Raw genomic sequence first — 25,924 nt, 5'->3', positions numbered from 1 at the left:
TAAAATCAAATTTTGTTGGTGGACTCATTTACGGGTAGAATGTCGACCTCGTCATGACGGGGGTGGGTCGAATGGAAAATATATAGCTGGGCTTTGGCCTAAACAATTATTCCTTCCTATATTTTACCAATATGCCCTTCTCGGGGACCTTAATCGGTGGGACCGCGATCGTCCGATCCCCCGAAACACGGTCAAGTTTCTGCTCTTTGAATGAGCCGAACACCCCAGGTATAGACGAAGAAGTTATGGAGGCACATGGCCTGTGAAGCTGCCACTATGAAATCACTGCAACTTGTCTCAACCTGTAACGACACAAGTAAGCCAAAACTAAATGAAGTTAACTGTTATTGGCCCATTGCAGCTAGTGCTGATGTTGAAATCTGGACAGGCCCACAGTGACAGGAACAGCTCCACAATTTGCTGCGGCTCCAAGCTCCTTTCCCAGATTTCCGCTCTTGATCTTTGTTTCTCTGTTTCTCTCTTCCCACTTCAACCGATAAAATGAAGTTGACTCCTGCTTTCGCTATTCTGCCATTCGCCCTGGTTGCTTCCGCAAGACAAGACGCCAACTACATCGGCTGCTTCACCAGCTCGGGGTCACTCGAAAACCAAGGCGGATACACGTTCCAGACTGTGGGTTACTGTCTTAATGTCTGCGACCATGGAGATTTCAAGTATGCTGCGCTCCAAAAGAACAACTGCTTTTGTGGAAACGCCGTCCCGGAACAGGCTGATATGACCGACGACGGCGACTGCAGCTCCCCCTGCCCTGGCTTCGCCAATGACAACTGTCAGTCCTTTCTTCCTGAGTACCGGTCACCATGTTAATGATTATGTACAGGCGGCGGTCGCGATGCGTGGTCGGTGTATTTTGGACGCAATGGATCCAAGCCAGACTGGCTGTCGAGTAGTTCCAGTGTTGTGACAAGCACGTCTACTGAAGGCGCGACCAGCACAGAATCTTCAACATCTACAGCCTCGTCTATTACTTCGACTTCCGCCTCTACCTCGGAGCCTGCCAACCCTTCTTCTGGGACTCCTACATCTTCCGCCAGCGCTTCAACCTCCGGCATCGACCCGACGTCCACTCCAAACAGTGCCAGTCGCCGCCTCAGCTTTATCTTCTAAGCAGCCTAGTCTCGGTAGTTCTTGTCGGGCCAGCCATAAAAGTGGGAGGAGCTGCGGTGCAAGTATGGTGGCTGTTCAACATGAAATCAATCAGTTATAAGATATTAAATATCCTAATCTACCCGCATTGAATATATCCTCTACTTGCATTCTTCCATTAGCCTTAGCAAAACTACCTACCCTTGCACAACCTATGCTTCCCCCTTCGCCTGCCCAATAGCGTTAATCTGCACGTCAGTAACATGCTTGTCGAACTTTCGCAGATTAACCCTCTTCTCGAATCTACTCCCGTCAGTCCAGTCAGTCCAGGTACCCTAGGGTGTAGACTTACAGCTCATCAATCTCAGCCGGCGTCCTCCTCGTCACCTCCGGTAAAATAAACCAAGCAACAACTACCGATATGGCACCAGTCGCCGCGAAACTAAGCAGCAAGTATTAGTGCCATCACTCGCCAACGTGTTGTCAGGAGTGAACATACAAGAACCCCGTTTTAACACCCCACTTCGTCGCTCCCTCGTTTATCATCAGTGGCGTGCAGAAGCTGAACATGATGGCTACCATGTTGGACAATGCCAGGGACCATCCGGCTGTTTGGGCGCGGAGACGCTGCGATGGGATCTCGGCCGCGTAGGCGTATCCGATTGCGGAGGCTCCCGTTGTGGAGAAAGTTGCGAGGCAGGCGAAGAATATCTATCCAGTTTAGTACCAAAGGAAATATTTGAAATATATGGAGCCGTACCAGAAGAGAACTCAACGATGGCGTTGTATAGTCGAAACATCCGACTATGCCCAAGGCTAGAACCGAGAGAACGGTCACGGCGTAGGGATAGACGGTCAGTGGTCGACGGCCTAGTCTATCTGTCAGTGTGCAGGTGATAATCATGGAGATGATCTGGACGCAGGATAGAATGAGCGTTACGAGGAATGGATCCTCGTTTCCGGCGTATTGGACTAGACATATATCAGAGTTGCACTCAAGTAGGGACATGGACTGTCGTACAGAAGTAGGTTGCGTAGGTATTAAACACAGACAGTCCAACAAACTGCTGCGTTATCTTAGGCCAACCGGCGATTATGAACCGGAGGAGATTGCGGCCTTGAAAGACAGCCCACGCTCCTTGTTGTTTATCGCGTTGGGCCTGTTGACGCTCCTCTGTGATGGTGGCTGTCATGATTCCCTGCCAAAGTTAGAAGTGGCTAGATAAATACAAAAGGTGGACGCACAATCTGTTGTTGGACATCGTAGCCGTCTACACCTCCATTGCACACACGCAGGACTTTCATCGCCTTCTCATGCCTGTCCTTTCCAGCGAGCCACCACGGGGACTCCGGAAGGAGCACGAAGATGATCCCGGAGAGGCCAACCATCGCCCACTAAAATGTATCAGTACAATAATGCCAGTCATGGTTGCTACAAGCTGACCTGGGTGTAAATGGGTGTTCGGAAATTATACGGATCAGAGGCATTCAATCGATTCAAGGCGACGGAGGCGAATAGTTGGCCGATGACGAACCAGCTGTATCACAGTATGTCAGTTCCTGAATACTGGGGAGGATAGGTGACGCACAAACTATACGCGTTGATGAGAAAGCCACGCAGCTGAGTAGGGGAAATCTCCGACAGGTACAGAGGCATCGTCGACTGGAGCATGCCAACGCCCATACCGGAGAACAGCTTCGCCACTAGCCAGTGATCCCAGTGTGTTGCGAATGACTCGATGAAGACGCTCTAATCGAAGACTGTTAGCGGTCGTCGCCAAAACGGAAGGGTCAGGGCATACAATGACAAAGGTGAGGAAGATGATGTACAGCGCAATCTTGCGTCCATATCCGTCTGTGGCGTACTGCAGAAGCTGTATCACATCAGCATTGTGAATATCAGGAATAAGTGAGGGAGAGTACAATTTGTCCAACGGTCTGCCCGGCAGACTGAATGCCACCCCATGCGGAGATGTATTTTCCTTCGATAATGGACGTCTCTGGGTTTGCCATCTGCCGGATGAAGCCCTTATTCGATACGACGCCGCCATTCAGATTGATTTCTGCATCTATTAGTCCAGGCTCTTTTCGTATTTGTAGTGTTCGTACGGTATCCATCCAGCGACGCGCTGAACGCAGCTGCCATGGCGATCATTGTCACCACCTTGTACCGACGCAAACTTTCCCAGATGCTCAGATTGTCGAGGTTAGATCGCATCACCGGTTGGCCTTTAGTGGGTGCATTCTCTGCCTCGATGGTGCGGTCTTCCACCCGCTCGGTCTCTACCTTTTCCTCCATGGCTTTTTGCTGATGATGAGATGCAGAGAGGATTTGAGACTCTAATTTCAGGCATTAAGGATAACGCTCACGTACCCCGCATTTATATTCATAGCATGGGGAGGCAAGCTTCCCGGGCCAACAAAGGTTGTGAACAAAAGGACACTCGTGACTCCGCGTGGTATGTCGGCTATTGATAAGCCTAGACGTCAAATCCCGAATATTAAGCAATGGTCTGATTAAAAGTACATATTATTCGCAAGCAGAAGCAGAAAATTAAGAGTCATTGGGGTGCCACCGGAGTTGTCTCGCTGGGAGCTCTTCTAGGTTAATATCAAAAGCTCACTCACCCAATCGGCTAATTCCAGCCAAGTTCGCTTGCCCGCCACAAGCTTCCAACTGGCTTGAAGGATCGACCCCTCACATATCCTGCAGGGTATTGGCGGCAATTCGCTGTCTGATACCCCGAGGCGGCAAATGCTCCCTGTTTGTTTGTGGACACTGGACATTTGGAGATTTCCCCATGGGGATCGGCGAGGGTGATCATTCTCCCCATCATAGGCATCAGGAGAGATATGATAGAATATATACCCTGTAGACCCGTCCGTAAAGTATAGTCCTTGGAGCCTAAGAAAAAAATGATATCTCAACGCGGTGCTTACTGGCTCCTCAGCCATACTGTCTCTGGTGCTCTCGCGCTCTCATTCAATGTGCCCGCGACCCCACCGGAAAATGCTAGCAAGCAGCTTTCTGCTGCGCCAGTTGGTGTCTCGTAAGTGAGCCACTGTCTTTACAAGGCAGATGCTAACGATCCAGACTCGAGTTCTTTACGTTCCCCGGATACATGAACGATGTTGCGGCGACCACGACTTGCCTCGAGAACCTCAAAGACTTGAGTGGGACATGGCCGCCCATGAGAATTGGCGGTACTACCCAGTAAGTTCACAGAATTGGCCGTTGAATGGTTAATGAATTTCCTGCAGAGATCGAGCAACCTACGATGCCTCCTCTCCAGATGCCGTTACCTACTCCGTCGATGATCCTGCTGATGCGCCGGAGACCCTGACCTACGGTCCCTCGTTTATATCCCTGGCTTCAGAGTATTCTGGCAGCGTTGTGCTTGGCCTGAATCGCCGATTGAATAATATCGAAAACACTATCAGTGCTGCGAGTCTAGCGGTGGGTGAGATGGGCAATTTAAATGCCATCGAGCTGGGCAATGAGCCAAACTGTGGGTTGACCACCCACGCACCATTCCAGGCAATATCTGATATATCCGGTAGTCTTTAGCGATAGCGGTCCCATCGCCAACGGTGCATCCTGGACCGCAGAAGCAGATTACGCCTCCCAAGTGCAATGGCAGGACGCAGTTTGCGGGAACCTTTCCGCCACGGATCTAATCTCGGCGGGTGTATATTTTGGGACTTCGCCGATGAGTATCCAAGGATTAATCGAGCAGGAAGGAGATGCGAATGACTACGTGAAGGATTACTGCTCGCATAACTACCCCCAGTCGTCGCCGAATTACGACCTGGCTGCGTTGATGAGCCATAGTGGGATTGCGTCGCAGGTTGCGCCTTATGCTGCTGAGGTCGCTGCTGCTGCTGCGGCTGGCAAGTCGCATGTTTTTGGAGAGACGAATTCCGGTGCGTCAAGTCCAAGCTTTGTTAATACATTTCTAATAGTTTCCAGCTACGCAAGGTGGCGGAGGTATCAGCCCGACATTCGGAGCGGCACTGTGGATTGTGGACTATGTGATGCAGCTGGTGACCATGGGCACGGATGTATGAATTCCACACAGCCAAACTCGACAGTGACTGATAATCTTTCAGGCAATCTACTTCCACCAGGGAACGATCGGAAACTGCCAGTACTGCTGGTGGGGACGATACACCACCGGAGCCCCCTACTACGGTGCCTACTTCGCAACGATGGCCCTGGCCAACGCAGATAAGATCGCGCCGCTGGATGACCAGTCGACGGCTTATGCGGCATACGCAATCTACGAGAATGACAGTCCCGTCCGCGTACTGCTGTATAATTCAGACTACTACACCACCGGTACCCGCCCGGCAGAGACTTTCACGCTAACCGGCCTGACTTCGGCCACTGTAACTGCGAAGCGACTGACTGCGGCGTACTCTACTTCGCGGGTTGATCAGGGCGAGAGTCCGACTGTTGCGGGCCAAACGTTTGGGAATGGCGATTGTACCGTCCAGGGAACGGAGAGTGCTGAGACGGCAACGGTTTCTGGGGAAGAAGCCACTTTTACTGTGGGTGCTTCTGAAGCTTTGTTAGTTTATCTGTAGAGGCAGTGATCTGTCCAGCTCCCACTTATTGTGGTGAAAAAGAGATTACTAGTTGGAACACCCGGCAGAAAATTATATATTTCCCCATAAATGGTTGAATATAAAGGTGGATGTCCGTTGCCAGGTTACATGGGGTATAGATAGATATTACAAAGCGTTCCTGGGGATTTGAATATACATCTAAGTTGAAAATCGTAGAATGTCTCCAACGGCAAAGAGTCGGGGTAAAGCAGTCCGAATATAACCGAGGGCGCAGATATAAACTGCACGACCACCAAGAGCACTAGACACCAGCCGCACAGTGAAGATGCTGAAAGTAACCGCCGAAGAACAGAAGGTAAGGCCTTTCACTCGTCAGGTTGCAATTACTAAAACAGCCAGACAATCAACGCGCTCCAGGCCAACTGGGTCTGGGTGCCCAACTGGGTTGATTCGTCCTCGTTGAATACAGCCGGTCGAATTGTCCGTTTCAAGCGAGAGTTCGCACTCTCTACTCAGCCCACGCGGGCGCTGCTCCATTTCTCAGCAGATACTCGATATAAGCTGCTTGTCAATGGAGAGCGCGTGGCAGTTGGGCCGACGCGGGGCAGTCCGTGGATCTGGTACTACGATACCCTCGACATTGCGCCGTATCTGCGAGAAGGCGCCAATATAATTCAGTTCGATGTCGTCCGCTATTTCGCAGCTGTCCGGGGTGCGATGCCTTTTCAACGAACGGCACTCCCGGGTTTGACTGTTATCGGGCGTATCGAGAGTGGGAACGAGGTTGTCGAGGTCAACACCGCGAACAGCGAGTGGGAGGCGCAGATTGACGAGAGTATTCAGTTTCCGATGGGGCTGGTTGATGACCCGTTTCTCCATGTATGTCTCACCCATATTTGATTCTATACGGCTAACGAGGCAGATCAACGAGCGCATCTCTCCAACCACCCAGTCTCCGCCGGTAGTGCCAGTAGCGTACGGTATCAAGACCCTAAACGGTGAACTGGCACCGTGGAGACTGCGACCACGGCCGATTCCCATGCACGAGCAGAGCACAGTCGCTGTCAGCACAGTTCGCGCTTGTGAGAGCACACTCACGGCGGAAGACTGGACTATAGGCCTATCACAAGGGAAGGCTATCCTTCTTCCAGAAAACTCATCGCATACACTTGAACTACAGGCAGACGTTCATTCAACGGCATTCCTGCGCTGGACATTCGAAGCAGCCAAACCATCATCCGTCCACCTAAAGGTTACATACTCCGAGGGCTATGAGCTGGACCCACGAGCATATCCCTTCTTCCGTACAAAGGCAGATCGACTCGATGCTACAAACGGGCATCTTATCGGGCCATTCGACGATGCGCACTTGGAGGTTTCTGCCTCGAAGCCGCTTATATACGAGCCTTTCTGGTTTCGTACGTTTCGTTTGCTGCGACTGGAGATCACAGTTGGATCTGAACCAGTGATACTTACCGGCTTTGAAGCAACGCAGGTGAATTATCCTCTTGCAGTAAAAGCAACTTGGGATAATCCGGGGGACACTGATAGTGGTGCCATATGGGATGTCTCGATCCGCACGCTGCGAAACTGCATGTTCGATGGATACTCGGATTGTCCATTCTACGAGCAACTCCAGTATGTCTATCCTTACCAACGTGGACACACTACAGTTTTAATAAAAACAGATACTCCGGTGACTCCCGCTCAGTCGGCCTCTTCCACTACCTCCTCTCGGGCGACGACCGCCTCGTGCGACAAGCAATAACCAACTACGCCGCGTCGATAACATTTGAAGGCCTAACGCAGTCGCGGTTCCCATCGCATGTTCCGCAAGTCGTCGCCGGGTTCTCCCTGTACTGGATCCTGCAGGTATGCGACCACCATTTATTTTTCGGCGATACCGGATTCACGCGCTCGTTCCTTCCCCGCGTCGACGGTGTACTTGAATTCTTTAATGCCCATATAGACGAACTCGGTCTTGTGAGTGGTCTCCCGGAAGATGTCTGGCAGTATGTCGATTGGGTTACGACGTGGGGCGCGACCGACGAGCATCCTGATAAGGGAGTCCCGACATCTGGGAGGAAGTCGAATCGGCATACGTATTTCAGTCTGCTATACGCATTTGTCCTGCAGAAAGCGGCGCAGTTGGTGCGTGATGTAGGACGGCCTGGGTATGCGGAGGAATATGAGTCTCGCGCGGTGTCTGTACAGGAGGCAGTCAGGAGACACTGCTACGACGGGCGGTTCTTCACGGACTCAACGGCTGATATCGCGGGTGAGGATGCATACTCGCAACACTGTCAAGTATTTGCCATTATTTCAGGGACTGCGCCCCCAGCCGACCATGGTCGCTTGTTGAAGGAGTCGTTTGCGGATCCCCGGTTCTCTAAGTGCTCGTATATGATGCGCTTCTATGCACTCCGTGCATTCAGTATAGCTGGGGATGAAGTATACGAGCCGTTCTGGGATCAGGCATTTCAACCGTATAAGAAGATGCTTGCGCAGAACTTGTCGACATGGGAAGAGGACGATGTGAGGCAGCGCTCGGATTGCCACGCTTGGGGAAGTGTCCCTATCTATGAATACTGTGTGGAGCTGGCTGGAATTCAGCCCGTTTCTGCTGGATGCAAGAAGGTACTCTTTAAGCCGAGGTTGGACATTACTGAGGAGTTGACTGCTACTGTTGCCCTTGGTAAGGATAATCTCGCCAGTATCTCCTGGACTACCAGGGGTACCGGGCAGAAGGATGTATATTTGGAGTTGACGAAGCCGGTTGAGGTTGTCAGTCAACTGCCAGGTCGAGACCAAGTTGAGCACGGCCTCATTGACAGCCTCTACCTGGTACTTCAGTGAAAGCCAGCAAATCGAATACAAAGATCCATTATGAGGTGTAGATACAATGCCAGCATAAATACACATTATTCTACCGACCATGGCCCAATGGTGGGGCTGTAGTTGGGAATCACCATTGGCCGTTCGGAGAATGGGACATGGCCACTAGCAATCTTGATTTGATATGAGAGCTACACTCCGGGATCAACCAGTGACGGCAAATTGAGTGAACGAGAATTCCCCCTTTCGGGTGATTTCGGCAATCTTGTTTCAATCATCGCGGACCCTTTGAAAAGCGGAATCATTCGCCACTGCGCGCCAACCTATTTCCAATACGCTGTCCTTTGCGGTAAGATAAAGGACGTTTCTACCACATATCGTCACTGCTTGCTCGAGTCGAAACGCATCAAGCACAGCCGATGGGGAATCTGCGGTCTGTGCCTCAGCGACTCGTTCAATATCCATCAGCTTCAACCAGTGATCCATATTTTTTGTGCCTGTAGAGTGCTCAAAGTGAATGTTAATGGATCCAGTTGTGTAAACTGCTGATGTTTCCCCAACGGATAGACGCCCCTGTGTTGTTGAATTCCTGATTAAAGAATAATGCCGGAGGCCCCTGTGTCGGGGTAAAGAAACAACGGCATCAGGCAGTCCGTTTGCATTGCCTAAGCCAGTCGCTTCTGTCGCCGATGCAGCACTGGGATCGCTACTAATACAGATGTTGCCTCTATCGAGAGAAAGTGGGAGATGCTCTTCCTGGGCTCTAGGCGTTACTGCCTGGCTTGCGTTTGATGACACGGGAGCTCTCGTGGTACTTGATGACGGGAGTGTAAACAGGGTACTCTCGTTCGGGTACGGGTGAACGGGCGTTTGCTTTTTTGACAAGAGACGGCAAAGCGTCTCCTTCAGGTGACTGTCCAGGGTATCGCAAAATGTCAATTCAAGCTCTGCCAGTTGTGGTAGGCAAGGTAGTCGCCACCCGGGATACAACCTCCCATGGGATCGCGGTGTCAATATCTTGCGGTACTCGAGGAGGAACATATTGCAAAGGAAACAGGCATCCTTGCTTGAGCAAACTAAGCGAGGGTACAATTTTGGTTTCTGTAGTTCGCAGTAGGCGATCAATTGGACTTCAGCGTGGATTTTCCCTTCCGTGAGGGTTTTGGCGACCTGCTGGGGATACTGGGCGATAGCTTCTTGCTCCGTGAGTTTCGAGACTGAGCAAATTGCATTCATCAGCCGTTTCTGCTGTTTCTTTGAGCTTGCTTCCTCTATCCTGCTCGATAAACTGGGAGCATATCCGTTTAATGAGGCTGTATCATATGCCTCCCGCGGAAGGTCAACAGGGACGGCCCTCATTTTGCGAGCTAGTGCACATTTCTTTGCTGTACGGTACAGAAATCTGGCACATTCACGGTACCTGGAGACTTTTGAAACAATATTTAAGATACTTTCTTTCGCGGTAGGATTCAAATCGCGGTTGGGTATTGCGCGAATCAGCGCGGAAAGCTGTGGGATGCGATGCACCTGGTAAATGCCTTCCACAAGATCTATTAAGCGTGTCTCAACCTGGTGTCGGGACCATGAATCAATGAGCTTCTCGGCCTCTCGGGCTCTGGCTGTGAATTGATTCAGAACCTCCCACATGTTGCTTTCTCTCAGCTTCTGTTGGCCGATCCTCTTCGCGGCCAACACGGCTTCCCGCAGAGAATCTCGGAATGGCCTCCTGTCCCGCTTCCTGTTTGACCGAGCTAGTCGTAATCGCGACAGAATACGACCAGAGCACATGGCGATTACATCGACAAGAACCCGCCTCTTTAATTCGGGTAGCTGGTCTGGGTCTGGGGTCATCAGCGCTTGAATTGTACCTGTAGCCTTGTCCACGGGGGATGGCGGACATACTGGCGAGGGTGCTAAACAGTCTGTCAAACCCAGTTTTGATACGGGTAATTGCAGGCCCTCCATCCTGGTGGCTGAACCTATTGACAGCAAATATCACGTTGAGACCGCCTGTGTCCTGGTCTTCCTCGAGGCACAGCGCAGGGATATGGTCAACATCATCCTTACTGTGGGAGAGAAATGCTAGCGTCCTGGCCAGCTGCCGCTCCTTATGGAGGGGTAGTGCGTACTTCCTGTTCAAAGATGATAAACACGCAGTATCATTACGAGTTGGCGGCGCCGGCACGCTGCAAATCAGCGACGAGAGAGCAATTCTCTCAGCAGAGATTATGAGAGGGTTGGGCCCTGAAGGCATTGCGTTAGATAGCCTTGTAGTTCCACTGTAACATCTGGGAGTCGTTTGGCTAATCTTGTAGGTGCGACATAAAGGTTAATCCCCGTCACTCGGGCTCAAAATATCATTGACACCGGGGGCATCTCCCCTCCACAACAAGTGTTGGAAATGGCGCGACAACCTCGGTGGCTTGCAGGGTCGCACAGATGCATGCAACAGCTGCCTATCACGCCAACAAACATGGCTCAATGTAATCATCACAGGAGCAAAAAAAAGTACTACATCCCAGTAAGAGCGAGGCCACACAGCCCAGCGATGCACTTCTGGCGCACAGACTGCTTGTTCTCGGCCATGGCCGCCTGTGTCAAGGTCCTTTCAGCCTTTCCAGCCGTATCGTTGCTCGAGCTGACTACTCCTACTGCTTCTCATTCTTAACCTTCCACGAGCTCCCAGGCTGTCGTGTTTAGGGTAGCTATCGCGGCGGGTTTCCGGCCTCTAGCGCCCACCTCACCTCACACCATGAAGTCTCTCGCCTGCCCCATCGACAAGGATCAACTCGACCGCTTTTGCTAAGGTCCAGCTATTAGCCTGGCCTTTGATTCAAGTTATATTGACTTATGGATGTTCCAATCCGCTTTCATGTCTTCTAGCGACAGTGCTGATGCAGGGTGACAGTAACGCTATGAATTCGATAGGGAGGACTGGTAGCAGGCTAGAGAGGACAGCTCATCTTGGGACGAAGTACTAGTCCCTAACTTCCATGTATTGTTAAAAGCGTGTACTCGTAAATGAAAATAAATGGTCCAGCTGGAACCCTGACCCGTCCCTGCACAAATTCGAGGATTGATTGCCACGTCAGTCCATGGTTCTCTTAGCCTTCCCGATTCCCCGCTCGGACACCCTATAGAATCTAGTTCGATATGCGCCGCAAGTACATTCGAGTTTTGTTTGCTTAGTTGCTGCCCTTCAGTATCGAATACATTACCTTGGCGCACTACTTGCGGTAGAATCAGGATCCTAGACCACTCTGGTGGCTGCAAGCTTGCTGCTGGAGAACTACTCACGAGAACCTATTAACCATAGTAGTTGGAATATGATATATTTTATCAAGGTTGCTCAGGGAGTTTAGCCTCGAGTCCCGTAGCCCTGGCTCTGAAACTATTCCCAACTACCGGCATAAAACCCGCAATAGCTGGTCTGGTCAAATGGGCCCATTTCTATTTGGCCCATCGTCCCTTTAGTCAACATGGACTTTTGGCTTCCCTATTGCGATAAGGAGCTGCAATTGCGAGACCGACTGCACAACGGATCCAAAAACCAGCGAAATACCACTCCAGACCGATGGAGCCAGGACGTAAAGTGGAAGGGCAGCAACTGTAAAACATGGACTTATGCCTGCGCAAGTCCAACATTGGATCCAGATTGCGCGATCAGGGCGAAGGCTGTTAACTATCGGCCGTACCGCTGTGCTTATCCCGAGCAATTGGATCGGCACCGAGGCAACGAGCTGAAAGAAGTCTGAATCTGCTGCTTTTCCAGGCTCGTGGCCTGCGTGAGCCCAAGCGAAATATGTCGGAATTAAGGAAAGCGCGCATATGATGGGGACGATGAAAGCAAAGGCAGATCTTGCGTTGGTTCTAAACTCCAGTTTCGGAATAAGGTCCGGGAATTTGAAATGTCCTAAAGGTTGTAAGTTAGTGACCTCTGAGAATGGTGTGGAGAAAGTTAGATACCCTTTTCGTCGAAATACTGGGAGCGTCGCTTTCCTCGCTGAAGAACGTCCAACGGAGGCGGCCCAAGTAACGAAATAACCCGAGCAACATGCGCCGCCTCAGTCCAAGTATCCTGATTACCCGGTTGGTCGAATGGCCCTCCCCCGAAGAATAATTCCCAGAGCTAGACATATCAGCCAATGTACTTAGTCACGCGGATAAGAAGTCATACCACTGCACCCAGATTCCATATATCTGCGGGATAACTCCACTCCATTCCGAGAGATATCTCAGGGCATTGGTATTTGGCGAGCTGGATGGTATGACTGTGTAGTCTATCACCGTGAACTGCATTCCGGAAGCCTTGGAGGACAGGCGCGCCCAGGTCATTAAGGGGTATGGTCCAGATGTTGCGAGAGAGGTATATTGACCGGTCGACGAGTTGCTTTCGAGGCGATGGTTCGGCGAGTTCGACCTGATCGACCAAGGCAGCGGTGGATGGGTTCCTTAAGCTCATCATTATGTTGTCGGGTGTTATATCTGCCATGTTAGTTTTGGTGCTTGATGGTATTTGGTGGCGTACCTGTATGGATAACGTGGCATTCCTCATGTAGGTAGCGCAGTCCTTCTACTATTGATCTAGTAATTGGCTTTAAAACGTCCAGTGGGATAGCCTTGCGTTCGAATCGATGTTGTAGCATCCATAGTGGTTCACATAGGGGGCTGAAGACCATGCAGGTATGGACACCATGTGGACCGGGAATCGTGAATGAGCCGAGTATGTTTGCAACAAGGTCTTTGCCTCTGTGATTGGGATTTGCATTTAGGATGTGTTCTATGATAGACAGCTCGGCGTCATTCTGGCCCTGATTCTCTGTATTGGCAGCTTTGACCTTGATCGCGACGTATCGTGGTGCAAGCCACCGCCACCTAAGGAAGTTAGACCGGGTATAACCTGGGAAGGGTCATATACTGATGTAAATCTTTGGCAAGCCAGGCTGTTGAAGTCACTCCAGGGCCGAGCTTAGACACAACCTGGTACCGGTCATTGAGTGTCTCATAGAGACGCATGGGGTAGAACCGCTCCTGGCTATACTCGGGGGAATATTCCTCCTCGACCAGCTTTGTCGAAGGGAGTAGCCTCGCCGGTAGACAAGGGCGGACAGATGGTTTGGAGCGGAGGATCCTTTTCAGATACGCCATGTCGTTGTCGGTCAGTATCATGACGTACAACTGAAGCTCAGTTGTCATACGTTTCTGAGACGCGCAGGTTGAATTATTAACATGCTTCCGATACAAATCTACTGATTGGACGGGACTGTTTACGCCGTAAAGGGAATGGTGCGGTCCGGTCCGGTCTCGGCGCCAAGGCTTCCCTCCTGTCATCTTCAGCAATCCAGGCACCAACTTTCTTTTCCCTTTCGTGCGCAGAATGCCGCGAATCCGGGTCGACAGATACGGTAGGTAGTCCCGTATCCAACCTTAAGTGAATCAGCTATTCTAAAAGGATGTAGGAACATGGCTCCGCCTCTTCAAAGGGCGACCGACGCGGACATCGTGGTCGTCCCCGTCCCCGTCCGCGTCTGCCCGCACCAATTACAGCCGCAGGCGGCGTGGACAAAATCCTGAAGAATTCGAAGAGCAGAGCATCCTGCGCAAATCGCTCGAGAACGCCGCGACGACGATCGCGGCCCTGCTCATGCTCGGGGGCGCGGGGTACGGCTACCACGTCTTCTATAAGCAGCTTGTCCTGCAGAAGATCGATAATGCGTTTTCACCGGGGTTTTCGTCCCTGGAGCTTGCAGCGCTGGCGCAGCATGGGTATACCCTTGAAGATGGGATTGATGAGGAGTTTATCAAGTTCCGCATTGCGAGGCCCGAGCAGGCGCTGATTGATGGGGTTGTTAGTGGGAAGGTTAAAGGGAATTATTATCTGCTGTTCGGGGAGAAGGGGACGGGGAAGAATTCGATGTTGCTGGAGAGTATGTCGAAGATTCACGGGCAGGGCATTGGGATGTTCGAGGCCCATGGGGATATTGAGGTTTTTCGGTTAAGGTTGGGCAAGGCGATTGATTATGAGTATCATGAGGACTATATTGGGGGGATGTTCAGTATTCGGGGTCCGAGGGATTCGACGGCGCTGCTTGATATCGAGCGGGCGCTAAACAAGCTGGAGAAGGTGGCGCTGAACAGGAAGAAGACGAGTGATCGGCCGCTCGTCTTGATTATCAATAACTTGCATTATCTGCCGGACAATACTGAAGGACAGCAGTTGGTTGACCTCCTTCAGCAGCGTGCTGAGATGTGGGCAGCCAGTGGTCTCGTTACACTCGTTTTTACCAGTGATCAATACCGCACGACTGAGATGCTACGACTACATGCCACGCGGTTGCAGGTGTTGAATATCCAGGATATACCCAAGGACATGGCGGTTGCCTCACTACGGGCCTTTCGCCATAGCACCTTTCGCGAGGACGTTCCGCCAAGTATTCTAGATCAAGTGTACCGTCTTGTGGGAGGTCGCCTAATTCATTTAGATCAGGTCGCGAGATCAAAAGACATGCTAAAGACATGCCGGGCAATATGCGAGAAGGAGAAGCGGTGGCTGCTGTGTAAATGCTGGATTCTCGGAGCCGAGATGGACGATAAGGCTGAAGACCAGCAGGATTTATCGGTATGTTCCTTCTAATCTACACGATGATATACTAAGAGTGTAGTCCGGCGCGATGCTCCTAGGGCAAACCCTGGTACAACTAGAGAAAGACCCTGATCGAACGCACTACGTGTCTGGCCTGCCGGGAATCCCACTCCACAAGGCACAAGAACTAATGACGCGAGCGGATCTCATCAAAAAACTGGACGAGATGAATATCATTGCCATCGACGCGGATGCCGTCGTTCGGGCAGATTCTGTCCCCATGCAGAACGCCNTTCGGACTGTCTGCGAGGACCCTGATTTCGAAGAGCATCTGAAGGCCACGCTAGATCGCCTGGACGAACTAGAAGGGCTTGGTAGGACGACGGAGCTGCGATTGAAGGACTTTATGGAAGGGGAGTATGAGGTCCGGGTCCGGGGTGACGGGAAAGATACGTATCTTTCTGTTGAGAAGCCGGAGGATAGAGCCAATGGGTGATGACTACAAGTTCTGGCTATCACAACGCCTATACCCGGACCTCGGCAAACCGCACATTTCGCGCCGGCTGGTACCAGGCAGCGTGCTCTTCCGGGTCGATGGTACGTCCTCTTTCAATTAGCCCTCAACTACAACTGGTCGCTGGCCCAGAGCAGCCAAAGACCCGGTTAACAGGGCCATTCCGATGCTCATAATGGCCGTGATCTAGGGTGTGGATGGTACTTTAAGCGTGGGGTTACTGCTAATGGGGTTGTTCATTTGGCAGGCAACCTTACTGTATATACCGGTTCAGGCTAGTTATAACAAACAAAGGTAGACCGGATGTGGTTTCCTATCTACGTAGACTATCTACCAACTTAAAGCTGAACTTGCAGCGCGGGGTTCTCAGAGATGCGTGCGGCCAGGACGAGGCCTGCGGTGTCGCCGCCGATGATGATGTCTGCTGAGATGGTCATTCTGATAGGGGGTTAGGATGGAAGAGCGGGACTGCCAGAACGAAGCAGAGAGGAGTATAAATAGCCCGGCCTCATCTTCAGTTAAGCCTCCTTGGACTGCTCGAGATACGCTGCTACAAATAAACCAGCAGTTCGTATATTATAGATCCTGTCTGAATCCACTGGGGAACTATCAAGATAGAGATAGAAAGGGCTATAAATACACCGGCCTCAGGTGGGGAAACCGTCCTTCGAATGCTAGAGATGCGCTGCTACAAATGGCCCTTCAGCTCGTACATTCTCGATTCTATCTTGGATCCACTGGTGGCACGAACTACGCCTGATTCTCGTAGGCTTCGTACTTCCCCCACGTTTCATCTACACAGAAAGAATCGAGCGAATGTATTCCAGCCCCGAACAAACCGAAATGGCTGGATCCATCTTCCAGTCTAACGACATATACTTTAAGCCGTTCGAAAGCCCGGGTCATCACTGGCCTTGGGTGGACCCTGCGCCTGTAGAGGGTCCTCGGACTGGCTCGAGATGTGAGATTCAGAAAGCCTCCGAATGACCCCTCTCGCGATGTCTCTTTTTTCCAGGTATGCGATGACTGCGATGAACGGCAGCGTTAGAGCCCCAGTAACCAAGCTAGCAATATACCCTTTTCGATAGTTCGGGGCATCGGTGACCGGATAGAATATCAGAGGCCACCATGTCACGAACGCAAAGTCGAATGAATTCATGAATCCCGTTGCAATAGCCCGTAACTGTACATCGTGACTGGTCACATCGGCAAGCCAGCTGTACCAGACTGCTTGAGGGGCGTATGTAGTGCCGAGCAGGTAGAATGCGAAAAAGTAGCCTGCTGTTGGGGGATCGGCTACCAGGATGGCAGACCCGATAACAAAGGTCAGTCCGATGGCGATGGACACTTCCCAGCGAGAACGTATTTTGTCCGAGATGACAGCGTAAATGACAGTGCCGACGATGCCATTCGCGTATACAGCTGTTGGGTAGTTGTTCTGCTGCACGGTTGTATACCCTTTCGACGACATCCAGAGGGCCATGAAGTTGTTACCCAGGCTTTGGACGCAAAGTGAATACACTGTTACGTTAGAAAATGACTGTTAAGAGACTATTGACTTACGCATGAAGATGAAAGGAAGCAGGTAAAATTGCCAGCTCCAGAGGACGCGCTTAAACACCATCAGGTCCCAGGAATACTTGGTTGGCGCAATGATCCGAGTTGCAGCATGCTCCTTTTCCTCGGCACTCAGATACCAGGCAGCCCGATGCGCTGGAAGATCCGGAGTAAACACCCATCCTGTGGATGTCAGCCTGGCGAGAGTGGCCATGGTGCTGTGTTTACCTACCGAACAAGGCCACAGGCAGTGTCATAACAGAGACGATGATGAATATCCATTTCCACGCCGGCAGGCCGCTCTTCCCTCCTAGACTTTGCAGTAATCCAGCCTGAATCCAACCTCCAGTCATCGATCCCAGATGGCCAAAGACACAGAATATGGCGTTTCTGGTACCTAGCTCTGACCGTTTATACCAGGAGCCGAGGATGAACAACGCCCCAACGCTGCAAGGTTAGCACACCATCATCAAATAAGGGAGAGTCGTACTATGCAATTGCCGAGAATCCTCCCTCAATCGCATTCAGCAGGATAACCTGCCAGGCCTTGGTCATCCGGAATGTCACCATCGTGAGGACACTCCACGTAACATTTGCCGCGACGAAGACATATTTCGGTTGGACAAGAGTGAGCACACTTGTTCCGGGCATTTGAAAGACGGCATAAGTAACCAAGTACGCCGTAGTCATGTAGTTGTACTCCTTTCCCTGGAAGTTGAGCGCCTCCTTCATTCCACTGATATAGGCCGAGGAGTAACTGGCGCGGGTCACACCGAACAGGAACCAGATCAGTGAGAAGTACGGCAACAGAGTGAAGTCCAGTTTTGCAAGGAGGGCGCGGTCTTTGGGTTCAGTGCCCCAGAGCCAGATGGCGATTCTCTCCCTGGTCGCCATCCTGAAAGGTGTGCAGTGCTGGGATTCAGCAGTCGCGCCGAATGTGATTTAAATACCGAGGGGCGGGATTGCAAAGCTTGCTTCAGAATGGCGAATCTTTCCGATATGTGCGTATAATTTCGCTCCTGATGGTGTGATACGGCTTGATTATGCCGGCTCATACTAAGCATCAACGCGGGGCATGCAGTGCCCGCAGTCAATTCTTATATACCCTGGACACGCCCTTCTAATTTCTATCTTATTTTCTCCCTCTTTCAAATTATCTATCTACTATGATATACCCTGAGAAGAGCCTTATTTTTCTTTAAACTATTTACCAGCGCAAATAAAATATTTCATCACTTCACTGCCATCCACCTCTATTTCCCAATAGAAACTATGCCCACCCGCAAAAGAAACTAGGAAAGGAATGGAAATTCCAATCCCCTGCCGTCTCAAGCTCATTAATCGAAGGTGGAAGGGTCCACGGTCGCACCTTCCATCCGTGTCTGACATTATAACTTGCCTCAGAAGGCAGGAATGAGGGTTGTACCTTCCTCGTGCGGCGCCTGTGCTGCGCAAGCTCTTGACTCCGTTCGCCAGCCTTATTGCTTCGACAATTACCGGATACATATTTTGTGTCCTTAATAGTGTTACCATGCAACAATCTTTCGTCGAATGTCTGCCTGGTGGCACACGCAACCGGCCATGAAGTCCTTTCAGCCTTTGGCGTGCTGCCGAGACGAAACCCTGCAGCTCAAGGTCGTATTATATTCCAGCCTTGTCCACGAATAGAAACAAATTACATCGCTCACGCCTCAGCCTTGCATATGCGATGAGGGGTGGAAAAAGTGACTTAAGCCCTCGACAGTATTTCTGGGCGAAGAAGAATTCGCACAATTTCCATCGCAGACCACATTTCATACCTGTCACGTCATTATCAAAAATGGATAGAGACGCAGCCGGCATGCATGGGAGCGAGCTGGAGCTTCTGCCATCTAATTCATATGCATCTGTTCCGCAAAGCGAGCCTGATCCGAGGTCTTCAAGCCCTGCACGCTCGAGCCCTATCCAGAAGGGATGGCCCGATCAGCCTCGAAGGCTCCAGAGCAACGCGAGAAGGAACAAGCTCTCGACAGCCATCAGCTGCATTGTTGCGTTTATCCCTTTTATCTTCCTAGGTAAGTTTACTCTGTCCCTAGAGTCCGTACTGTCTTCTGTGTCCACGATTCATGGGCTCATTTCTGCATCAGGCCTTGCCAGTTTAGTAATTTCTATCAATGGGTACGAGGTCAACGACCGCGGCAATGCAGTTGTTCAAGCAACTCGCTTGTGCCCCACTGTCTTTCCGATAGTGTACGCTGCTATTGTCGGCAGTCTGATGCGCAGCTACGCCTTATGGAGAGCACAGAACGGTGCGACATTAGGAGTAAGTCGAGATTACTGCCACCGAACTGGAAGTGAGAGCTCACCAAAAGTGTTTAATATAGCTTATCGAGCAACTGAATGGCAGTACCAGCTTCGCGGGGACTATAGAGCTAGCAATTGCTCTTCGTCCACACCATCCGCTCATGATACTCATCCTCGTGCTCTGGGCAATGTCACCGCTTGGTGGGCAGGCTGCGCTCAGAATGATTTCAGAGGTGGAATCAAGTGTTCCCGGTGACCTCTCCGTTGCGTATATGGACATTAACGTCAGTACTGCGTATCTACCTTTCAATGGCGCCTCGTCAGCAGAAGATAATATGGCGCCGCTCAGTGCAATATACACAACGCTGCTCATATCGTCCGAGGAAGCGAAAGGTTCACCCAGGGATGTATGGGGCTGGCCAAAGATTCCTTATCTTTCTTCGATCGATAATTCCTGGAGGTCGGTCCCTGAAGATGGCACGGTTACCTATACCTCGTTAGTTGGCCACGTCTTGCAAGGAATACCTCCTAATGGCTATGCCGAATTTCCGATCGAGTCGTCCTATTTCGACTTCGATTGCCGTATGACTGGGACAGGTCTTTCCGCAAACGAGACACTTGAGGCCATGGGAGGAAGACTACTGGTCCATAATGCTTCCAACTTCTTCGTCGATACGATCAATGGAAACAGGGAGTTCGGCACGGTATACAGCAACTTCTTCATTGACGCGCCTTACAATCTCACGGCCCCGTCGCGATCCCAGTCATATGTGAGCCTATTCTACGGATCGAAGGATCAAAACGAGCAAGGCAAGATGTATGGAAACCTCCCCGTGGCACTTTTCAACTGCACGATGGAGTACATCCGTGCAGAGGCCCAGATTGTGTGTGAAAACTCATCATGCGCTGTCACCGACTTGCGCCGATCCCAAAAGGACCCCCTTTCATCTTCCAGCTATGCGACACCATTCAATGGCCCTAACGACGATTGGGTCAGCCCACAGACCGCATTGAGAAACATCATCCGCCAGTTCCCGCATGCTGTCCCTCTGATAGATGTATACCACCCTTCTCCAACAGACAGCTATATCTACGGCGATACCTCCTTCTTCGACCAATACTATTCCCGAGACTGGAGCAGTGTCAGTGCGAGGAACTTCTCAACTAGATTCAGTACGCTCTTCAACACATTCTATCAGGCTTCCCTTGCCACAGATGTCATTCCCTTCGCGGGGCTCTCTGATCCCGTTAATCTAAACACCTCACTTCGGTCCTATATCAGCCCGGAGAGCACAACCTATATCAACAGGTTCACCGTGTACCAAATTAACCTTCCATGGCTAGTTGTATTTATCGTGGCCAGTACTCTTCTACTCCTCTCTGCGTTCGCCGGGTTATTCCTCAAGTCGATAATTATCGCCCCTGATGTTCTGGGATTTGTGTCCTCTCTGACAAGAGATAACCCGCATGTTCCTCTACCTTCTGGAGGGAGCGTTCTTTCTGGCGAAGATCGCGCGAAGGTATTGCGAGATTTTCCCGTCCAGCTTGCCGATGTCAATGAGGACAGGAACTTTGGGCGCATTGCGTTCGTCAGTCGAAATGGGGATACCTTGTATAAGAAGCTCCGCCGTAGCCGCCAGTATGAGTGATTGATTTGACTTCATCGGTCGCCTGGAAGATATCCAACGGGATAGTTTATTCAGGCAGTGAATGGAGAAAACAAGGACAAAATACAAGATAATATATTGGAAGTAAATTTCCCGCAGGTTTGTTATTTGAATGTACACTCTCAGCCATCTGTAAACATTACAAAACGATAACATAAGTGCATCGAACCTTGGATTACTGGCCTGGAAAACAAATATCGGAAGTAATACCGCTGTATTTCCCAATAATCATAAATGTGATGATTAGTCGCTGAAAGGTCGGCTTGAAAGGGGTATACAGACTATTCGTAGCTGGAGGATAACAGCTACAGACGTATTCGATTACCCAGTCGCTGAAGTTTTCAAACCAAGGCATCATGTCTACTGGGGCAACAAGTGTACGGATGGGACTTTCTCTTTTTTTTCGACAGCTTATGTGAGCCTTGCGGTACCTCCACGCCCCAAGACGAGGGATTGCGAGTGACGCTACATGCAACGCTAACAAAGATTTCTGAATAGAACAGAACTGTCGCAAGAAAGGCTGACTGACCCTGTGCTGTGGTCCACTTTCAACACCGCAGTCAACAGGAGTTACTGGACATGGGCCCTGGACGCAACCAAGCACGAGACTGAGCCCAGGGCGGCTCGGAGTTTTTATAGATTGGCAGATGCTGATTATTTGATGCTGATGTTGTTCACAGAACCTCCAACGGAATATGATCTGTTTGGTGGAACTGCATTTGATGTTGTTCTAGAAAGTGTACTGCTGTCAAACCCAATCAAAATAGGGCAATATCAACAACCCCTTGCCATCCACATCCTGACTCTCTTGCCATACATATAAAGAGGGACCGTCATGAATAGAAATACCAAATGCATCCCCGCAATCACGAGAAATGTATCCCGCGGCCCAGACGCTTTAACCCAGTCGACCACGAACAGCGAGAATGCCAGACCGTGGGAATCTACCGAATTAGCAGTGAAATATATCCGCGTATAAGGCGGACTCACTCTTCAACAAACTCAGAACAACCTGAGCCTCAATCGCAGAAGACTTGTGGCAATCTAGACAATACGTAACAGCGATCGTGCTCCCGAGAATACACCCAAAGTATATAAACCCAAAGCACACCGTCGGGACAATCCAATGGGCGCGAGCCTCGATACTCCAGCCGTATCCTGCAAGAGCAATGACCGTTGCGATCGTGGCAGGGATTATCATAACGAGCCGCGACTCAGCCTCGTAGATGCCTTTATTCCGGTACGCTTTCATGCATGCGAGGATGTCGGAGACTTTGCCACCTACTACACTGCCTAGGATTGTGCCGAGGAGGGGGGAGATATAGAGCAGCCCCGTCTGCATGGGTGTGAATCCGTATCCGTCGACTGATTGGAATAGGTAGGATACTGTGTCAGCCAGCAACGCGAGCCAGCCCAGTGAGAGGGCGTATACGGCGGCAGGCCATAGCAGTGGGAGTGAAGTGAGAAGGCGGAAGGGTTTGAGTGCGAGCGAAAACCAGGTGGTTTCCTGAAATCGTCCGTTCCACAGGGTCATTGTGGTTTTGAATGGAAGTGGTGGTGAGATGCTCAGGTTATCGGTGTATATGTCCCCAGGGGTGCGGTGGATCGCGATTGAAAGTTCCTGTTCATGTTAGAAATATTTTGAATATGGACATTTATCTTACGCTGCGGTTATTCCGTGCCCAGTAAGTTTCTCTTGCAAAGACGAATATAAAGCTGAACGAAATCCCTGATAGAATGGTTGAAAGCCTGTCCATGTCAGTTCGTCCATAAAACTGCTTCAGATATACATACCACAAAACCCAGCGCCAACCTAGTCCTTGGATAACTCCTGCCCCAATCAATGGTGCCAGACTCTTCCCAGCAGCTAGGAGCAACATATAAACACCGAGTCTGAACCCCCGTTCGTGCGGCTGGTATATCTCGGATATCGTAACGGACACTAGAAACTCACCCGGACTGGCGGCAGCTCCCTGAACAAGCCTAGCTATGATAAGACTCGCATATGACGGACTAGCAGCAGCCCAGGCAGAAGAAGCAATAAGCAGGACAGAACCGGCAACATATACAGGTCGCCGCCCAAATAATGCTGCAGTGGGAGCCCAGACTACAGCACCTACTCCCAGACCTAGCATGTAAATACCGATTGTGAAAGAGACCTGCTGGTTGCTTACTCCGAAAGACTCGGATATAGCTGGAAACCCCGTCGCGAGGATAGGGCAGAGAGCTGCGCAGAGGAAGCTGTTGAAGCCGACGGTGAATAGGATAATATCCCTGCGCCATGCAGGCCAGTTGAGTGGATCATTGGGAGAGTCGCTTGTTTGAGTCGGCTTTGCTTGGCTGTTTAGTTGCTCTCGTAGTTGCGATATCCTTTGGCATGGGCCGACGTTGGTGAACCAGATTTGGGTACCTGTTATTGTTAGCGGGGCCGTAGTAAGGTGCAAAAGCACTTACCAGGTGGATAGGAAACATCTTCGAGGCTCTCAATTTCGTCTTTGGTATCCATAGTTGCGAGAGGTGTTCGTTATCCTTTACTCGTGGCGTTCGGTGGGAGAGTCAATTTATATGCAATTTGTATTGCAAGTCGAACCTCATAGCCGGCTCTAGCCTCAACATTCCTCAGGTGGTCGGTCTAGACTAGTACAGTGAGCCCGCTAGATTTCAGTTCAATCAACCTCCATTAATGGGAATAATGTCGTGGGTGAGTACCTGTTGAGTAGCCCTACCCGCAAGGTCCCTGCTTGGCGGTTGGCTGGTGGATTGCACCAGCCAACTAACAACTGTACGCGTAGTCGATGATAGTGACTTCATATTTTTTGGTATAGTTGGACCCATTACAAAAGCCAGATACTGTAATTGCATTCCATCCCCTGTGCAGTGTCTACTTAGGGTACAATCCAGTGACCCTAAAAGAACAACCACGATCTCAGAACGCCAATGTATGAGGCTTTAAAACGATCACATGCATCAACTCTCTAGAGAGAATAGGACGAAGAATGGCCTGGCTGTGGTACCTTACGACAGGAATGAGCGACTGCTGTGAGCGATTCGGGCATCGTCGAGCGCCACGTCCGACCCTTTGTATGTGCAGCAGCAGGATAGGTACCAGTTTCGGCACGGCCCAGGCCATCGCATTTATGCTCTCGGCCATAGTGTCGATCAAAGCTTGGATTGGATTGGGTGAGTAGGAATGTTGCTCCTGTATCCCTTGCTTCGGTGTGGATTGGGATATCTAGGTCACAAGGCGGTTTGTGGTGGCGGAATGGATGGCTGTTGCCATTTCCAACAATTTACGCCACCTAGTTGATAACCGTGGTCAGTTAATACGTTCAATCCTTAGGCTCTTTGAAGGCTTGATAGGTGCGAAGGGTATAGAGAGCTGAGTGGGGACCAGTGAGTTGGCCTGCGGTGCGAACTACATTCTAGGCAATCTGTGCTACTATTCATCTGGCAGATCCAACTCAACGCCTGACTCCTCATTCTCGATGAATGGCCAGAGCAGCCTATTACAAGCATATTATAGTGGCGGTCTTTGGACAACATCCTCCCACGTCAAGCAATGCAGGGTCTCTTCCGGAACTGCATGATCTGATATTGCACTGATAGGATTCCAGCCCAAACAAAGCAAGGGGAAGCAGTTATACTAGTGGAGAGTTAAAAATACCTCGCAACTGGCTCCTCCAACACGACCATCCGAGCAGCAATTCCCAGTCCAGGCACGGTAGGCGCTGTAATCCTCCAATCAACAATATGCAATGGCCCATCAGCAGTCGTGACAGAAAGCATATCCCTGCCAGCCAGAACACAGCGGAGAAACTTTTCTGGAATAGTCTTGGCCAGATGGACCAGCGGACCAATTCCAATATCGGGCCCGCATGTTTCTTGCACGCTCATCACGTATCCAGCAGCGATGCAGAGATCGCGCACGCGGCGCGCTTTGGTGAAACCGCCGAATTTCTGCACTTTGAAATTTATTCCCTCGCACACGTCGTCGGCGACCATTTGAATCATATACGTCTCGGGAAGAGCCAGCTCGTCATGGATAGTCGGGACATTGGTCCGACGACGTAGAGACAGACACTCCCTCCACGTTTGACACGGCGCTTCGAACGAAAAGTCCAGACCGACTGGTAGCAGTCTTAAGATTCTTGATGCGCCTTCAACGGTGAAAACCCCGCTCGGGTCGGCAACGAACCACTCGTCGGGCTTCTTATCTTTGAACGCTTCGACGATGCGCTGCGCATCATCACCGGGTCTCCGTCCATTTTCACGGCGAAGCCCTTGGGCCTTTTGCCCTGTGTGCCCGCATCCCTTCTGGTCCGCGTACAAGCAGAGACGTGACAATAGGTACGTTCACGTCGGTGCGGCCCCCGAGAAGCTCACAGACCGAAAGACCCGTGGACTTGCCGAAGATATCCCAACATGCGATATCCAACGCTGCCTTTGCATGCTCATGACTAAGTAATGTCTCGTCCATCACATCGTTAATTCGATCAACCCTCTTCGGCTCGAAGCCAATGAGTCTCGGTGTGATCTCGGCTATACCGGCTCTAACGCCCAAGGCATGGGACGCAATGAAGGTCGCTCCGAAGGGGGTGCTTTCGCCCGAGCCTTCAAGACCGCACTCGGTGGTTATGCAGGATGCAGGCGAATGTGCCATCGAAACTGGGATATTCCCTGCCGCCGGATAGGTAGTATATACCCCCCGGGTAGGGCACATCCAGTTGGAACACATCGATTCCTCTGATCTTCATTCCCTTACAAGATGGTGCTAACCCTTGAGGCGCGTCTTTCGCGGGTTTCAGCATC

The 25,924-nt window shown here is 51.0% G+C and overlaps 11 protein-coding genes across 11 annotated transcripts; 4 read left to right on the top strand and 7 right to left on the bottom strand.

The window, feature by feature from the left end:
* The first annotated feature begins 217 nt into the window (after positions 1-217).
* On the top strand, positions 218-1,160 carry ASPSYDRAFT_40265 (WSC domain-containing protein). The gene is made up of 3 exons (XM_040846054.1): positions 218-316; positions 389-790; positions 842-1,160. Exons 2-3 carry the CDS (start codon positions 502-504, stop codon positions 1,126-1,128), a joined length of 576 nt encoding a protein of 191 aa, XP_040705543.1. The 5' UTR covers positions 218-316; positions 389-501; the 3' UTR covers positions 1,129-1,160.
* Positions 1,161-1,319: 159 nt separating this feature from the next.
* Positions 1,320-3,325, bottom strand: ASPSYDRAFT_54724 (uncharacterized protein; the record flags this gene model as incomplete). Its single annotated transcript, XM_040848899.1, has 11 exons — positions 1,320-1,410; positions 1,460-1,549; positions 1,607-1,818; positions 1,868-2,079; positions 2,129-2,306; positions 2,353-2,502; positions 2,552-2,645; positions 2,697-2,857; positions 2,910-2,981; positions 3,031-3,170; positions 3,217-3,325. 11 exons carry the CDS (start codon positions 3,323-3,325, stop codon positions 1,320-1,322), a joined length of 1,509 nt encoding a protein of 502 aa, XP_040705542.1.
* A 698-nt stretch (positions 3,326-4,023) lies between these two features.
* Positions 4,024-8,532, top strand: ASPSYDRAFT_85436 (uncharacterized protein; the record flags this gene model as incomplete). The annotated part of the gene is made up of 10 exons (XM_040851524.1): positions 4,024-4,157; positions 4,202-4,321; positions 4,369-4,616; positions 4,669-5,031; positions 5,078-5,169; positions 5,218-5,678; positions 5,974-6,031; positions 6,076-6,555; positions 6,599-7,314; positions 7,365-8,532. 10 exons carry the CDS (start codon positions 4,024-4,026, stop codon positions 8,530-8,532), a joined length of 3,840 nt encoding a protein of 1,279 aa, XP_040705541.1.
* A 249-nt stretch (positions 8,533-8,781) lies between these two features.
* Positions 8,782-10,765, bottom strand: ASPSYDRAFT_145796 (nucleic acid/nucleotide deaminase domain-containing protein; the record flags this gene model as incomplete). The annotated part of the gene is made up of 2 exons (XM_040841561.1): positions 8,782-10,324; positions 10,380-10,765. 2 exons carry the CDS (start codon positions 10,763-10,765, stop codon positions 8,782-8,784), a joined length of 1,929 nt encoding a protein of 642 aa, XP_040705540.1.
* Positions 10,766-11,494: 729 nt separating this feature from the next.
* Positions 11,495-13,716, bottom strand: ASPSYDRAFT_40259 (putative protein kinase). Its single transcript, XM_040846053.1, has 5 exons — positions 13,430-13,716; positions 13,040-13,386; positions 12,689-12,996; positions 12,478-12,640; positions 11,495-12,424 (listed from the first exon to the last, which is right to left on the bottom strand). Exons 1-5 carry the CDS (start codon positions 13,657-13,659, stop codon positions 11,982-11,984), a joined length of 1,491 nt encoding a protein of 496 aa, XP_040705539.1. The 5' UTR covers positions 13,660-13,716; the 3' UTR covers positions 11,495-11,981.
* Positions 13,717-13,884: 168 nt separating this feature from the next.
* On the top strand, positions 13,885-15,940 carry ASPSYDRAFT_40258 (ATP-binding protein). The gene is made up of 3 exons (XM_040846052.1): positions 13,885-13,916; positions 13,971-15,130; positions 15,174-15,940. Exons 1-3 carry the CDS (start codon positions 13,889-13,891, stop codon positions 15,588-15,590), a joined length of 1,605 nt encoding a protein of 534 aa, XP_040705538.1. The 5' UTR covers positions 13,885-13,888; the 3' UTR covers positions 15,591-15,940.
* A 548-nt stretch (positions 15,941-16,488) lies between these two features.
* Positions 16,489-18,059, bottom strand: ASPSYDRAFT_75763 (uncharacterized protein; the record flags this gene model as incomplete). Its single annotated transcript, XM_040850827.1, has 4 exons — positions 16,489-17,129; positions 17,172-17,348; positions 17,398-17,612; positions 17,656-18,059. The coding sequence occupies 4 exons, from the start codon at positions 18,057-18,059 to the stop codon at positions 16,489-16,491; spliced, it is 1,437 nt and encodes a 478-aa protein (XP_040705537.1).
* A 247-nt stretch (positions 18,060-18,306) lies between these two features.
* On the bottom strand, positions 18,307-18,656 carry ASPSYDRAFT_40257 (uncharacterized protein). The gene has a single exon (XM_040846051.1). The coding sequence runs from the start codon at positions 18,552-18,554 to the stop codon at positions 18,369-18,371; it is 186 nt and encodes a 61-aa protein (XP_040705536.1). The 5' UTR covers positions 18,555-18,656; the 3' UTR covers positions 18,307-18,368.
* A 301-nt stretch (positions 18,657-18,957) lies between these two features.
* On the top strand, positions 18,958-21,296 carry ASPSYDRAFT_64970 (uncharacterized protein). Its single transcript, XM_040850301.1, has 3 exons — positions 18,958-19,219; positions 19,292-19,467; positions 19,529-21,296. Exons 1-3 carry the CDS (start codon positions 18,985-18,987, stop codon positions 21,095-21,097), a joined length of 1,980 nt encoding a protein of 659 aa, XP_040705535.1. The 5' UTR covers positions 18,958-18,984; the 3' UTR covers positions 21,098-21,296.
* A 461-nt stretch (positions 21,297-21,757) lies between these two features.
* Positions 21,758-23,717, bottom strand: ASPSYDRAFT_169872 (uncharacterized protein). Its single transcript, XM_040843408.1, has 5 exons — positions 23,570-23,717; positions 22,910-23,525; positions 22,780-22,864; positions 22,106-22,736; positions 21,758-22,059 (listed from the first exon to the last, which is right to left on the bottom strand). The coding sequence occupies exons 1-5, from the start codon at positions 23,619-23,621 to the stop codon at positions 21,890-21,892; spliced, it is 1,554 nt and encodes a 517-aa protein (XP_040705534.1). The 5' UTR covers positions 23,622-23,717; the 3' UTR covers positions 21,758-21,889.
* Positions 23,718-24,769: 1,052 nt separating this feature from the next.
* Positions 24,770-25,775, bottom strand: ASPSYDRAFT_128667 (mandelate racemase/muconate lactonizing enzyme family protein; the record flags this gene model as incomplete). The annotated part of the gene is made up of 2 exons (XM_040840504.1): positions 24,770-25,429; positions 25,503-25,775. 2 exons carry the CDS (start codon positions 25,773-25,775, stop codon positions 24,770-24,772), a joined length of 933 nt encoding a protein of 310 aa, XP_040705533.1.
* Between the last annotated feature and the right edge of the window lie 149 nt (positions 25,776-25,924).

The sequence above is a fragment of the Aspergillus sydowii genome, assembly GCF_001890705.1.
Source record: "Aspergillus sydowii CBS 593.65 unplaced genomic scaffold ASPSYscaffold_2, whole genome shotgun sequence".
NCBI classification, from domain to species: domain Eukaryota; kingdom Fungi; phylum Ascomycota; class Eurotiomycetes; order Eurotiales; family Aspergillaceae; genus Aspergillus; species Aspergillus sydowii.
This window is presented reverse-complemented; position numbering and strand designations above follow the sequence as displayed.

Excerpts from the sequence above, each read along its gene's own strand:
- ASPSYDRAFT_40265 (XM_040846054.1), top strand. The coding sequence starts at position 502 with ATGAAGTTGACTCCTGCTTTCGCTATTCTGCCATTCGCCCTGGTTGCT. Across the intron at positions 791-841 it reads TGGCTTCGCCAATGACAACT|GCGGCGGTCGCGATGCGTGG; the intron begins GTCAGTCCTTTC and ends GATTATGTACAG.
- ASPSYDRAFT_40257 (XM_040846051.1), bottom strand. The coding sequence starts at position 18,554 with ATGTCAGACACGGATGGAAGGTGCGACCGTGGACCCTTCCACCTTCGA.
- ASPSYDRAFT_40259 (XM_040846053.1), bottom strand. The coding sequence starts at position 13,659 with ATGGCGTATCTGAAAAGGATCCTCCGCTCCAAACCATCTGTCCGCCCT. Across the intron at positions 13,387-13,429 it reads CTTGCCAAAGATTTACATCA|GTGGCGGTGGCTTGCACCAC; the intron begins GTATATGACCCT and ends TAACTTCCTTAG. Across the intron at positions 12,425-12,477 it reads CCAGTATTTCGACGAAAAGG|GACATTTCAAATTCCCGGAC; the intron begins GTATCTAACTTT and ends TACAACCTTTAG.
- ASPSYDRAFT_169872 (XM_040843408.1), bottom strand. The coding sequence starts at position 23,621 with ATGGATACCAAAGACGAAATTGAGAGCCTCGAAGATGTTTCCTATCCA. Across the intron at positions 22,865-22,909 it reads GGTTGGCGCTGGGTTTTGTG|GCTTTCAACCATTCTATCAG; the intron begins GTATGTATATCT and ends TGACATGGACAG. Across the intron at positions 22,737-22,779 it reads GGGCACGGAATAACCGCAGC|GAACTTTCAATCGCGATCCA; the intron begins GTAAGATAAATG and ends TAACATGAACAG.
- ASPSYDRAFT_64970 (XM_040850301.1), top strand. The coding sequence starts at position 18,985 with ATGGATAGAGACGCAGCCGGCATGCATGGGAGCGAGCTGGAGCTTCTG. Across the intron at positions 19,220-19,291 it reads TATCCCTTTTATCTTCCTAG|GCCTTGCCAGTTTAGTAATT; the intron begins GTAAGTTTACTC and ends TTTCTGCATCAG. Across the intron at positions 19,468-19,528 it reads AGAACGGTGCGACATTAGGA|CTTATCGAGCAACTGAATGG; the intron begins GTAAGTCGAGAT and ends TGTTTAATATAG.